General features: G+C 43.5%; 1 protein-coding gene across 1 annotated transcript; it reads left to right on the top strand.

The window, feature by feature from the left end:
• The first annotated feature begins 12577 nt into the window (after positions 1-12577).
• BECN2 (beclin 2) lies at positions 12578-14783 on the top strand. Its single transcript, XM_006907549.2, has one exon. The coding sequence runs from the start codon at positions 13217-13219 to the stop codon at positions 14513-14515; it is 1299 nt and encodes a 432-aa protein (XP_006907611.1). The 5' UTR covers positions 12578-13216; the 3' UTR covers positions 14516-14783.
• The last annotated feature ends 288 nt before the right edge of the window (positions 14784-15071 follow it).

Genomic DNA, 15071 nt, shown 5'->3' with positions numbered 1-15071 from the left:
GGACAAGTCCAGGGATCTAGGTTCTCTGTCAAATTCTTGGGAGTTATCTGGTCAGGTTAGACAAAGTAATGCCAGAGGCGGTGATTGATGAGATACAGGCATATCCCTGACCTGAGACTGAAGCAGCTCCAAAACCTATTTGGGACTGCTGGGGTTTTGACCCCTGCACCGTCTAGTGCGATGGGGTGTGCAGTGGGATTGGACCCCCAAGATAGAAGAGGCCTTTAAGGCTGCAATGCAAGCTGTAGCATAAGCCCAAACTACGTGTAGTAGATCCAGCCCTCTCATTGCAGGTGGATGATACAGGGCTTGGATGGGGCTTGTGGGAGAAGCACGGTTCCGGAAGGTGACAATAGGCTTCTGGTCCCAATTGTGGAAAAGAGCGGAAGCGTGGTATTGTCTGATAGAGAAGCAACTGGCTGTCATATATGCAGCCCGGTTGGCCATGAGGCCATCACTGGCCTCAGTCCCTAATTGTGCAGTCCACATACCCCGTGGAGGGGTGGCTGTGGACTTAGGGAAGACTCCCTGTACGGGAATTGCACAGACTCTTATGCTGACAAAGTGGGGAGCTTACCTGGAGCAGTGGGCGCAGTTCTCTGTGAGCCCCTTGTTAGGTCGACTGCACTCCCTATTTGCAGTTCCAAGCAGAGCTCCTGGAGGAGCCTGCTGAGATAGGAGACATACCGAGTCCCTATGCAGAAGATTGGACTCCCATCCCTGAGGATGCCCGGTACACAGGTGGCTCATACCATGGAACAGGTAGTGAAATGATAGGGGCTATCGTTGACCCAAGCACAAGCACAAGTTGCCATGTCACAGTGCCCCTGGTGTGCTGAGCAGCACCCAGAAAGACAGCGGATAAATAATACCCAGGAGTGGTACCCTGCAGGATTAAGCCACTGTAGGAATAGCAAATGAAATGTGGGCCCAAGGTAGCACCCTCTGTGCTGGATCCTGTGCCGCAACTCTGTAGGAGCAGAGTGTGGGTCCCAGGCCTGGCGGGTCTCAAGCCTCGCTGGTCCCGGGTCTGACTGTGATCCAGGCTCATAGATAGCAATAAGACCTCAGATTTAGAATGTTACATTAGTGTAGAAGGGCGCCTGTGCCTAAAATATGTAAACATACTTCAGCTTATTGTATCGCGCATGTGTGGCTGAACGCCACTATTGTACTCTGATATGTGTGGAGCCATGTGGTCCCCTGCGGAGCAGAAGGGGAGCACAAGAAAGGGGAGCAGAAGAGCAGAAGTAGAAGCAGAAGCACGCTCCCCGCAATAGAACTGCGCTCCCCACGATAACGTTGGTGCCTGCTGTTTTATTCTCTTGTTGGTCCCTTGTGCATTCTTCCAGCTGGGCGTCTCACCATCAAAACCTTCCCTTCTCGATCATCTCGGCACTGACGATTGTTCTTTATTTGTCTTCTTTGTGAAAACTGTCTAATCCTGGGACTTACTTAAAATTGCTCAAGCTAAAGACAAGTAATTACTCTTGTTGATAACAACATTAATAACATGGGCAAGTCTGTCTCTGTACTCCAGTGCAGCCCTCTGGGCTGCCTCTCACAAAACTGGAGTGCGTTTAGCTAGGAACCCATGAAAAGGAAAAGAATGATTTTTCAATGTCAAGTGGCATAGCCTTAGATTCAGAAGAACACTGGCCAGTGTACCGATCTCTAAATTATATCACTATTTTACAACTGGAATTATTTTGTAAAAGAGAAGGAAAATGGGATGAGATCCCCTAGGTCTAGGAGTTCATGTTGCTACATCAGAACAGATCCTTCAAAGAAAATGTAAGATTATGGTACAAGAGGCAGGGAAATTGACTAAATCTATCCAGTTTGACCCTCCCCCCACACACACCCAACCAGAAGAAGAAGATAACACTTATCAGATGTGATTAAATTCTGCTCCCGTGGTGCCGGCCACTCGCTCTCATATGGGAATAATGAAGGTGCAGCACTGGCGCCACCCGCTCCTGGAGGGGAACCCAAGATGGCTGTGGCAGGAACGTCTCTCCTTCTCATACCTAAAGGGTACCCAATTTGGCCAGGGAACTGCTCCAATCCAAGCAAGGCAATAAAGACAGATACCAATGGGAGGACTGGATGCAAATGGGCAGCCAGCAGAAGGATATGGACATACATTTTCTTTTCTACCTCGGACCTCCTTAACTGGAGAAGCACTACGCCGGCATATAGAGAGAACACTTTAAGGATGGAAAGTCTCTTTGCCTCTGTTTTCGCTTCCCATAACCCAGCTCGAAAACACATATAGCAAATGCCAAATACCCTTCTCACTGCTGAGGAACAGCCACAGGGAGGAAGCTAATGGCCTCCACAGTGAGAACCCTCAGAACTTGATCAGAGCAGACGCTTCTGTGGCCATCTCCATCATCAACATTAGTGATGGAGATTTACCGTGGCTTGAACTTTATAGAAACTGCATCCTTGCTGGGTTATGGAAGGGAGTACCTAAACAATGAAGTTCAATTGCTCCAACAACGAGTCGGGGAAAATCCACTTAAATTTTTAGAATGGATTTGCAAGTCTTACCATCAGTACACTGATCTAGACCCAGATACTCCTGAAAACTTAAAGGTTGTGCATATGACTTTTATAACTCCAGAATGCTTCAGATATTCAGAAGAAACTCCAAAAGATTGAGGGGGCTTATGGGATACCAACATCATAACTAATAGAAATTGTTATCCATGTTTTCAATAACAGGGATCAGGTTTCCAGAAAGGAATATAAATAAGAAATAAAATTATACGCCCAGATACTGACCACTGCTTTGAACCAGGAAGAACTAAGAAGACAACAAACAAGGTAAGAGCCCCTTGCCCCCCCACACACACACAACAAAAAGAGACCAACTCAAAGGAAACCCAAATGTAGGCCCTAGACCGTGTACTCATTGCAAACAGGAAGGACATTGAAAAAAGATTGTCTAATTCTAAGTCAGGATCTGAAACAGCTAGAATCTGGCCCAAATGTATCGCAGATGCCTCAGCTGCGGACTGTGATCAGGTATAGCTGGACCCATGGTCTCTGTTACAATGTAATGGCTCCTTCAACATCACACACATGGAATTCCAGGTCACCTTAGCAACGGGAAACCGACTGATTTCTTAATCTACACTGGAGTCACTTACTCTGTATTAAGCACTAGATTGGCAAAACTGTCTTATGGCAAGATGTCAATAATAGGGGTTTCAGGACAACCCCAACAGAAGCCTTTCCTCCAACCTTTGGACTATAACGGGAAAAATTTATCATAGGCAGTTTTCTATATGTGCCCTAATGTCCCATTCCAGTCCAAATTAAATGCAAACATAATTTTTGTCCCCAGCCAAATGCACATTAAAGTTCTTCCAGGAAAGGTATGCACCCTGCAGGCAGCCATATTAAACTCTGAGCAGGAAGAGGTTCCTGCTGGAATCTCAGATGCAATTTTAAAAGCAGTAACTCCAAGGCAAGCCAGGGAGAGACAAGACAGCTGCCCAAGTGCAGATTTGGCTATGGGAAAGAGCCATCATTTCTCACTTAAAATAATATCCTCTAAAAGAACAAGCAAAATTAAAATAAAATTAAAAAAAAAAAAAAAAAGAATTCAGCCTTTAACAACTGTGTTTCCAGGATACCAGCTTAATCACCCCTGCCACTCTCCACACAACATTCCCATTCTTCTGGGACAGGAACCAGGCACTAATGAGTACTAGTTGGCTCAGGCCATAAACCTAGTAGAAGACATACACTTGGGGATCCCCAACACTTAACTTTGCTAATCACTTTTTCTGGAGAATTTTGCTGGTTTATAGTGTTGGATTTACAAGATGTCTTCTTTTGCATACCCTGAGTCACAGGAACTCTCTGTTTTTGGATGAGAAGATCCAGCCCTAAACAACAGTTTCGTTGGACAGTGCTTTCTCAAGGATTTAAAAACTCCCCCACTTCATTTTGGGAAATTTTAGCCAAGGACTTGAGAGAACTTCAATTGACTGAAGGAACATTACTCCAATATGTTGATGACATTCTTATTGTCACTCTTAATGAGAAGGCTTCTAACAGAAACACATTTTAACTCTGAACTTCCTGGCTGAGAGTGAATATAAAGTCTCCCAGAAAAAGGCCCAGATATCTCAGCCCAAGGTAAAATATCTGGGACTTGAGCTCTCCCAGGGACAAAGAAGCCTGCTACCTGACAGAAGGGAAGGTCATTCATGTGGCCATACCCACCACCTGTTGTCAATTAAGGGGATACCTAGAAATGGCTGGATTTTTGTAGGATATGGATCACCAACTTCAGACTAATTGCAAAACTACTTCATGAAACTTCGAAGGGGACACACCTAGAGCCCCTAGATTGGAATAGAGACCGACAAAAACCTTTCTTAACTATCAAAGAAAAGCTAATGATGGCACCTGCTCTGGGGATCCCTGGTCTAAGGAAACCATGAGACTTGTTTGGACATGAAATACAAGGAATAGGTTTGGGAGTTTTAACTCAAGATCTAGGAAATATAAAAAGGCCAATAGCATATTTCTCATGATGCAGCAGTATGAGGATGTCCAGCTCACTTACAAGCCACAGCAGCTACATGTGATATCTTACAAGAAACTGAGAAATTCACTATAGGTCAGCCTACTGCAGTACGTACTTGTATTGTGTATCCCCCTCCTAGAACGAAAGGGCGATATTGGATGACCTGTGGTCAATTAGGAAACTATCAGGCCATCCTCTTAGACAGTCCTAATGCTATACTGAAAGCTGTTTCTACTCTGAACCCGGCCACTCTATTTCCCTCTGAACAAGGGGAACAAAATCATGACTGTATACAAATAATTGCACGAGTTTATTTTAGCCGCCTGGATCTGACTGACTTGGCACGAAAAATTCTCAGCCTCAAGATGCTTACTGATAGAAGCAGCTTCATGGACACGGGAAACCAGAAAGCAGAATACACCACAGAGACTCTCCATGTGACTCTAGAAGCAGAAGCTTTACAACAGGTTCCTCGGCCCAGAAGGCCAAACTGACAGCCTTGACCTGAGCCCTACATTTGGGGAAAGATAAGAGAGACACCATCTACGTGGATTCAAAATATGCACTCATGGTTATTCATGCCCATGGAACCATTTGGAAAGAAAAGGGACTCTCGACCTCAGGGTGAAAAGAAATCAAACATGCCCCTGAGACATTAAAACGATTAGAAACAATTATGGGACCCGAGGAGGTTGCTATCATTCACTGCCCCGGTCATCAGAAACCAGACTATCTGGTCTTTCGGGGAGACGATAAAGCTGACCAGGTGGCAAAACTAGCAACAAAGACTAAAGTCTCAGCTTCTCAATGGCAGCTCTCATGCCTGAAATTAATTTAAAACTGGTCCAATCTAAATATTCACTAGAGGACCAGAAAAAGAGCTAAAGAATGGGGATATTCGGTCCATCGGCCAGACAGATGGAAGGAAATGATAGGGGAATCATTTTAATTACAAAATCTTAGTAAAAAATACTCATTTCTACACATCAGAGTACACATTATGGATGAAATGTCACCCTCCAAATGGACACAAAATTACATTATTTGACCAGATATGCAAAAGGCTGTTCAGAAAATAATCCAAAAATGCATCCTTTGTGTCAGAAACAACCCTAAGGCGGGGCCTCCCCCACAGATGAAAGGAATTCAAAGTTGAGGGATGGGCCCCGGGGAATAATTGGCAGATCAATTTCACTGTAATGCCAAGACCACCGGAATTACCAATATTTGCTGTTTTTTTTTTTAGAAACTTTCACAGGTTGGGTCAAAGTATTCCCCTGTAGATCTGAAAAGACCTCATAAATTGTTAAAGCCTTACTAAAATGATTCCTAGATTTGGACTGGCATTTTCCATTCAAAGTGACAATGGGAGTGCCTTTATCACTAAATCAACCCTAAAAGTTTCTCAACTCTTAAGGATACAACAGAAACTTCATACCCCCTGAGACTTCAATCTACTAGAAAAAAAGAAAAAAATAAATGAACCACAGTTTAAAGAAAACAGTCGCCAAGCTCTGTCAAGAAACTAACTTTAAATGGGAGAAGATATTGCCTATTGCCTTGCTTAGGATTAGAGTAGCCTCTAAAAGCAGGATTCAATTGAGTCCTTATGAAATACTATGTGGAAGTCCCTTCATATATCTAAGAATGTCAATGACCTAAAGGTTAAAGAATTAGACACTATAAGGTATGTACAATCTTTAGGTTTAACCTTAACTGCTATTCAAAAGTTTGCTTTCAATAAGACAAAACACACCACAGATGTCTCACTATACCCTTTTAATCCTGGAGATTGGGTAGTCTTCAAAATTTGGAAAAATAAACATCCTCATGATCAACTTGAACTAGCTGGGGAGGGTCCTATCAGATTTTACTAACCACTCATTCTTTTGTCATACTAGAAAGAGCTAAGCCTTAGATTCGTCATTCTCAAATAAAGCCTGCTCCAGAGTTTTCTCCTATGACATTGCTAAGATTGCTTCCTGACCACAGACACTCCTGTGAGCTGATTTTGGACTGCAAGCTACATGTCAGAAAAGAAAGGCCCATCGAGGTCCACCAGAACGAGGGTCCACCTAAACAGGGATCATCATGATTATTCACTTTCTAATTTTTTATTGTCTCTTTTTCCAAACCCCATTTGTTGCAGGCAACACCTTCCTGTCCTGGGCTGCTGCCTATGCCCAAGTACACAACCAGTCGGACTGCTGGGTCTGTGGACTACTGCCTCCGTCCAATGCGAAAGGAATTCCATGGATCATTCACCCCTTCAACCTTTCAGACTGGGAACGTTGGCTTGACCCAGTCACTACAGCTAGGTTAGTGACCCAGTCACTACAGCTAGCTTTCCCCTTCCTCCCATTCTGGGGAGCCCCCTTTTGACTATAAAAAGACAAAAGAATATACTTCTGACTTGATCCAGAAATGATCCAATGTCTCTATGGCTCCCCATAACTATCCCATCTGGGATGGACTGGGATGGCTGTCTGCGAAACATGGGCTCCTAAAAACTGTGGCACCTTTTTGCATAGAATGAACCAATAAATCTGAATTTAGTCCTCAATGAGTCAGATGGGTTTCCTCAAACATTTGTCATTATATACATAAGGTCCTAGATACTGAATGGACTGGAAGAGAAAATAAGTCTCTCTCCTCCAAAGTATACCCAGCACTAAAATAAGGAATATGGTTTTGTGGGTCTAAACTATGGCCTTACCTCTCATATGGATGGAGAGGTCGTTGTACCTTAGGATTTCCATCCCTACCCGGGAGAATCTATAAGGCTTTCCCTGAAAAACCCCACAACTCATCACCTCTCAGATTTAAGAGCCAGGCATGGTGGAAAGGGCCTGTGTCTATTCTTTTTTCTCAGTACACTAAACCCTCTGCCAAAAAAGATATCCAAGCACTAGCTAAATTTACTGCAATTGCATTCAATAACTCTAAACAGAGTGTCCTTCTCTTAAATCAGGAACTGATACAAATACAGAAAGTAGATCTTCAAAATTGTATGGCCCTTAACATTTTAACAGCTGTCCAAGATGGAATTTGTGCACCAATAAAACAGAAATGCTGTACCTTTATCCCAGACAATGACACTAATGTCTCAGATTTCTTAGATCATAAAAATACTACCACAGAAAAGTTAAATGACGTTTCTTACAGGGATGCTTATATCCAATGGCTATCTTTGCTTCTTGGTCATTTGGGAACAGCGGTAATTTTCCTTTTATGGGTGGTAATAATTCTGGTTGGATGTTTTGTCTTTAATTGTTATCTTGGGGCAGCTAAGTCTAGCAACCCAATCCTGATAAAAACCAAAGACCCTCTACCTGGAAATCAGGAACATTTCTGATTATACGTTAAAAGATTTCATTCCTCTTATCCCATACATCACCCCTTTTCAGCAGGTTTGGTCATCGCCCTTTCCCCTCACAATTGAGGAATGATCAAAAGGAAGGAATTGTAACTGTATAATAACTTTGTTTCTTTAATATTACTTTTCCCTTAATCCAAGTTAGCTTTGTTCAGTCTAATATAATTATGATTCACTTACTTTCTTTCAACCACATCCTTCCACTTTTGCACATACTACATGTACACTCCCTTAATCGTTAAGCCCTTAGGACATTAGGTTCTGGTCAGCATAAAACTCTCTTAAGAATAGAGCCTTAGGTCTATCAACCATGACAAAGATAAAATAACCAGACTCCAAACTAGAGCAAAGTTTCGGTCAAACTAAGGATGACATCTTGACTTCAGTTATGTTTCAGCTCCGGACCCATGAAAGCAGACCCCACCGACCACATCCTCACAAAACCAGACAAGACAATGCCATGACTGACATCAGGACCTGATACAATGATCAACTACCTCCTACTCTAGTGCTGACCAATCAGTAGAGCCCACGACCCCAACCCCCTTAGATACCATGACTAATCATATTTTTTCCCTATATAATCTGTCCCCTAGAGGTCATCAAGAAACCACATCTTTGAATGCTAGCTCACCTGTGTCTCCAGGCTTGGTGCCAATTCCCTAAATAAACCTATACTTTCTTTGCTATACACTTCTGTTTATGTCTTATTTGGCTTTGATGTGTGCAGGCAAACAAACTCTTTTAACATGGTAACAAGAGAAATATTATTTACTAGATCACCAATTTATTATAAAAGAATATAACTCAGGAACAGACAGATGGAAAAGATGCATAGGGCAAGGTATGGGGAAGGAACACGGAACACTCATGCTGTTTCCAACTGCACACTCTTCCTGAATCTTTATGTTTTCACCTGGAAACACTTCAAACCTCTTCTTTTTGGGTTTTTATGGAGGCTTCATTATATAGTCATGATTGATAAAATTATTGGCCATTGGTAATTGATTCAACCTCCAGCTTCTTTTCTCACTCTAGAGGTCAGAGGTGAGACAGAAAGTTCTAACCCTCTAATCAGGGCTGGCTCCCCTGGGAACCAGACCCATTCTAAGGTTACTGAGGGACTTTCCAAAATGCACCTCATTAACATAACACAAATACCTTGATCACTCTCAACACTTAGGAAATGCTAAGGGTTTTAGGAGCTTTTGTGACAGGAATGGGAATAAGACCAAATTATATTACTGTTGTAAGTCATAATATTACACTTTACATCCCCTCTTTCCTCTAGGTCCCTGACAAACACTATTCTGCTTTCTGTTTCTACTAACTGAATTTGATTACTCTAGATATATCATTTAAGTGAAATCATGAAATATTTATCTTTTTGTGAATAGTCAGCATAAAACTCTCTTAAGTTTTCTCATGAGTCAGAATTTCTTTTTTTAAGGCTGCATAATACTCCATTGTATGTGCATACCATATTTTGCTTATCCATTCATCCATGGGTGGACATTTGGGTTGTTTTACTTTTTGACTATTGTGAATAATGTTGTACACCTATGAATATGGATGTACAAAGTCTTGAATTTCTAAAAGAAGCTCTTCTTTACACTTTGCAATCTTCAATAAAAGACAATTGTTCATATCAAAGATAGAGTTTTGTTTTTTTTAAATGTGGAGTCTCTTGGCAGACTAAGAAGGAAGAACTAGCAGGGTAGAAAGAGAAAGTCAGAGATCTAGGAGAATCGAAGGCAGTAGTCCTCTGGAATCCAAATAAGGATTTCATTTTCTTCTTTTAATGAGAGGACGGCCACCAAATTCAAATGTTAAAAGAACAAAAGGCCAATTAGGAAGTAGACTGAACAGATGTGTTGGGATGTGCTATATGAGTTCATTGCTGATCTTAGCAAGAACCATTTTATTCCGTTAATTGTGGGGACAGATGGCAGATTGCAAAGACTTAAAGAGTGTTTGATGACGACTCGAAAACAATAAATAGCGCATCCTCTTTTGAGGAGTTTCAGGGAGCAAGAGAAGAAGGAGCGAGCCGGCTACTGGCCACGTAGAAGACGGGGAGCGAGAGGGAAATCGATGTTTGAGCTTCTAAATATCATCTTGTTTAATCATCGAAGGAATCCTCTAAAATGGCTTCTGTTTCACTTTTAAATGAAGAATTAGAGTATTGAAAGGGTTAAGTAATCTATTACATACACAAGATTAGAACCCAAGACTGTCTGACTCCAGAATACTGTATCATATACCTGGAGAACCAAAGGAAGGTTGTTTTAGGATGGGGAGAAGAAAGATGATTCTAGGCTTAGGGGATCAAGCCCTCTCTTAGCTCCATTTCATGCACCTCCTCTGGCTGCCTCCTGTATTTCCTCTGACTCCAACATTCCTTCAAAACTCCCAGAATAGAAGCATATTAACCTACCATTTTTCACCCTTTCTCCCCCTCCAACCCCACCGTCCCTTCTCAGTGTGCATTGCACGGTCGCTTTCCTGAACAGTTCTTCTCTCTCATCTTCCTGGTTTAGTCTTGCCTGCCTGGCAACACTCATGCAGGCGACGGCGGCTAGAGAGAAATGTATACCCACTCGCGACAGCAAGTCACATGTGGACCTTGACAGCTGAAGAGCCATCATCTCATTCTCCTACTTGCCTGGGTGACTGTCATATACGTTTCTTCTGCTCCATCCTCACTTTTTAATTATCATTTTTGTTTTGTTTCATTATTTTTTATTTTGCTCTTTTTGCTTGTTCGTTTTCACTTTTAGCAGAAGACCTTGCTTCCTATTCCACTGAGATTAAATATATCAACACAAGTAACATTGTGACCTTGATCAAAGGAGTTTCTATAGAGTGCTGAGACTAAAGCTGAATTAGGGTGGGTTTAAGAGAGAAAGGAGGAGAGGAATTAGAGACAGTACGTATAGACAAGCCTTTCCAGGAAGTCTATGACAAAGAAACCAAAGAAAAAGCAAAGTTTGGAAAGGCAAGTAGGGACAAAATAATTCATCTATATGTGCTGGTGATCCAGCAGTGCAGAAAACACAAGCTCCAAACACCCTTCAAGCCACAGAATTTTCACTTTTGGACCCTCCTCATCCCTCACAAATGAGATCCTGGAATGAGGAGGTGAGAACTAGAGGGAAAATCTCCAGAAATAAGAATGGATTTACTTTCCAACTGAAAGCAACGTCCAGTTTCCCGCACTCCTTCATTAAAGGAGCCAGCCGCTCCCGCCTCAGGACTCTGGATTACCCTGGAGGCATTATTCAATTGTCAGATAACCCAGAATCTGAAACAAACCCCATTCCCCTTCACAGCTGTGTTGCTTAGCCTGCTCGAGACATCTTCCCTCTAGGCTGGTTCAAATTCAAGGCCAGGTGTGGCTTGGTTTTAGTGGAGGTAATTAAAATGAGATTTGTCCATTAGCAGTGAATTTATTTTGCGAGACTACTCCCAAGGATAAATCAGGACTCAGAAAATGGTGACATTGAAAGCAGTTCTTTATTCTGCTGCTCCCCAACTCTTCTGGGAAAAGTGCCAGGGTGAGGAAAGGCAGACTTCGTGGGGCAGATCCCTGTCACCAGCCCCAGGGCTTACATCTCAGAGGGTGTCCTGCAGCCCTTTGCAGCACTGTGCAATCCTTACCGCTAACTTCGTAGCAAACCGATTATTGTTTTAGTGGTTTTGAGTGGTTGATCCACCATCTAGTCAATTCTGGGACTGATTTCATCTTTGGCCCACACGATGGGTTCTGGGAAATGTTGACTTGCCTATGAAAGGGTAGGGGCTCTGAGGTCAGCTCTAGAGGATGTTCCTGTTATCGATTAATTCAGAGGAATTTCAGAGAGGTCATGAAGACTAGAGGGCCTCTTTACTGACAGTTTAACCTCTCTTCACCTTAAAGTACTTCCTGCCTTCTCACCTCCCAGTCATTCTGAGGTTCAGCTAGGACGTGGTGGGGAGAGCCTGCATGAAAGGCTAAGTGGTAATTAACAGGTGTTAATGATCGATTCGTCCACGACATTGACTCAGGTTAGGTGGGGTTTGAAAACTGCAGCAAATGGTGGCCGTAGAAAGTGTGTTTCTTTGCTAGAACAATGGCCTTCAACAGTGGTCTGTGTAGCACAACTGCCTGATGTGCCTGAACTTGTAGAGTCCCAGGCCACAGCCCGGTGAATCTGTAGGAAGTTTTCCTGCCTCCCCTGCCAGGGCAGTGGGTGTGGCTAGCACCTGCGTCATGACCTCTCTGGAATTCCTCTGAATTAACCGGTAATAGGAGCATCTTCTAGGAGACAGGCCTGTGTCTGCCTCTTATTGTGATTGAGGAATTGGGTCCTTCTGTGTTTATTTTATGCTCTGCTCCACCAGGTCAATAAATACAGGTTAAAAGTTTATAGGTTTTTGTTCTAGAGTATCTGAGTTGTTATTCTGCAGGGTGGTTGACTGATAGAAGTCAACATATTTGTAACTTTTTTTGTTGGTTTTTTTTTTTTTATGCTATGCAAATGCTTGGTGTATTAATTTTAATTTTGTTATCTTAGTCTCTGGCTGAGCTGATGGTAAGAAGCGTACCTCCAAACTACGTATTTTTTGATTTGTTAAACAAACATCTTTTCCATGTATGTCCATGACATTACTGTGTGAGAAAGAATGTTAACTGTGTCAACAGACCAAAAATCTAAATTTGGTAGTCAGAGAAGGCTTCCTGGAGGATATGACTCAGCCCAAAAAGATGGGTAGGAGTTATCCAGGTAAAGAAGGGTAGGAAGAGTGTTCCAGTCAGGGGGAACGGTAGGGTACGTTTGAAGAATCGAAATGCACTTCATTTGTGGGAATACAGTAGAGTCTATGGGTGAAGGTGGCAGGAAACAGGGAAAGAAGAAGCTGGAAACACAGGTAGGGGCCTTGATATCAAGTTAAGATGAAAAGACTTTTTCTTAAGATAGAATAAGAGCATTAAACATTTTAGAGAAGGAAGTGCCATGATCAGATTTTAGTTTTAGAAAGATTACTTTTAAGATATGCCATGAAAACATGAAAGAAGGAAAGTGAGATGATTGAATTTTCTTTTCTGAAAGATTCACTTGTCCAAAAGGGCTTATGGAGGTCTGCAGGTATCCGAGGAGGGTGCCACCATAGGGTGTGAAGTAGGAGGGTGACAAGATGAGATAGTATCAAAAGTATCATTCCTCTAAGGGAGGTTGAAAAGTATAAACGGAAAAGTCACTGAGGAACCAGAGGAAACTTAGACTAAGTTGGAAGCCAAGATCTCTACCATGTCCTCTGTTCGCTTCATGTGCCAGCGCTGCAGCCAGCCCCTGAGGCTGACTCAGTCTACGGAGACCTTGGGCCAAGAACCTGCAGCTTCAAATCTCCCCTCAGCGCCGGGGCAGCCAGGAGAAAGCCCTGAGGAAGGCCTTACCTCCAGGGTGGGGATAGATATTGAAAAGCTGCAGGATGGTGACTCTTGCAGGACCCTCCCTGGTGACGGCAGGATGTCTGGGTATGATTTTAACAGCTTCACTCTGCTTGGGAAGTTGGGTTCTGGGAGAAGTCTCAACAGCATCCAGAAGGCCACGAGGGGCAGTTTTGACTTCCTTTCTGGTCAAGAGGATCTGGACCACCCCCTGTGTGAGGACTGCACGGACGATCTGTTAGAGCAGCTGGACACCCAACTCGCTCTCACGGAATCTGACAGCCAGAACTACAAACGCTACTTGGAGACCAAAGAGGGAGTAAGTGAGGACATGAGGCAGACGCTGCAGGAGGAGCTGAAGAACGCGGAGCTGGAGGAAGCCAGGCTGCTCCGGGAGCTGGAGAAGGTGGAGGAGAACCGAGAAAGAGCAGCAGCGGCCCTCAGGGAAGCCCAGGCAGAGACCGAGACGCTGGACCAGCAGGAAAGGCAGTACCAGAGAGACTACAGCGAATCGAAGTGGCAACAACTGGAACTGAATGACGAGCTGGGGAGCTTGGATAACCGGCTGCAATACACCCAGACCCAGCTAGACTGGCTAGAGAAGACTGATGCCTTCAGGTCAACGTTTGCGATCTGCCATGACGGCCCCTTGGCCACCATCAATAACCTCCGCTTGGGCTGCCTCCCCACTGTCCCTGTGAGCTGGAACGAGATTAACACGGCCTGGGGACAGACATCCCTGCTGCTCCTGGCCCTGTCTAAAACAGTTGGACTGGAGTTTCAGAGGTATCGACTCATCCCCTGTGGAAACCGCTCCTACCTGAAGTCCTTAACAGATGACGCCGTCGAGCTGCCTTTGTTCTGCAGCAAGCAGAAGAATGCTTTCTTCTACAACAAGCTCGACCAGGCGATGATGGCTTTCCTGGACTGCATGCAGCAGTTTAAGGAAGAGGCTGAGAAAGGCGAGTCGGGTCTCTTCATGCCCTACAGGATTCACATGGAGAAAGGCCTGATAGAGGAGGCTGGAGCCAGTGGCGGGTTCTATTCCATTAGAACCCACTTGAATACAGAGGAGCAGTGGACAAAGGCACTCAAGCTCATGCTTATAAATTTTAAGTGTAGTCTCGCTTGGGTCTCCTTAAGGTATTTTCAAAAATAACATTGTTTTTTTTTCTTAGGGGGAGAGGGATATTTTTTCTTTAAAATATTTTATTCGTGGAAAGTTTTATCAGATCAACTATCAAACTGGAGACGATAACATGTTTATAATTCTAATCACAAATGGACACACAGACGTCGATTTAAGAGGAAACCAGGAGCCTCTGCTGGCTCCCCGCACGTCTGTCCCTTGTGTCCTCGTGTCCTCCTCTGCCCGCCGTCCCCACCCAGGCAAATTCAAAATGATAGCAAAGATTGAATTGTGAGATGAGATCACTCCTGTAGAAAGGGATAGTTACAGAGGGAAAGAACTGAGGGCGGGGAGGAGGGGAGAGGGTGGTGAAGAGAAGGGAGGGAGCCTTTGACTTTTTTATGAGAAAATGAAAAGTAATCGGGCCACTGATGTATGCAGAAGTTCGAAAGAAGAGACATTCAAAGATTATTAAGTTTTTTGCTATGATATGTAGTGCAATCCCCTCCTCTTCATGCCTGAGCAACTTTAAATAAATTCTTATATGTTTTTCAATGATTTGAAGTGAGAAGCGCATCATTATGTT

Source organism: Pteropus alecto, unplaced genomic scaffold, assembly GCF_000325575.1.
Source record: "Pteropus alecto unplaced genomic scaffold, ASM32557v1 scaffold192, whole genome shotgun sequence".
Lineage (NCBI taxonomy): Eukaryota > Metazoa > Chordata > Mammalia > Chiroptera > Pteropodidae > Pteropus > Pteropus alecto.
Note: the sequence above shows the minus strand (reverse complement) of the source record. Positions and strands in the feature narration are given on the sequence as shown.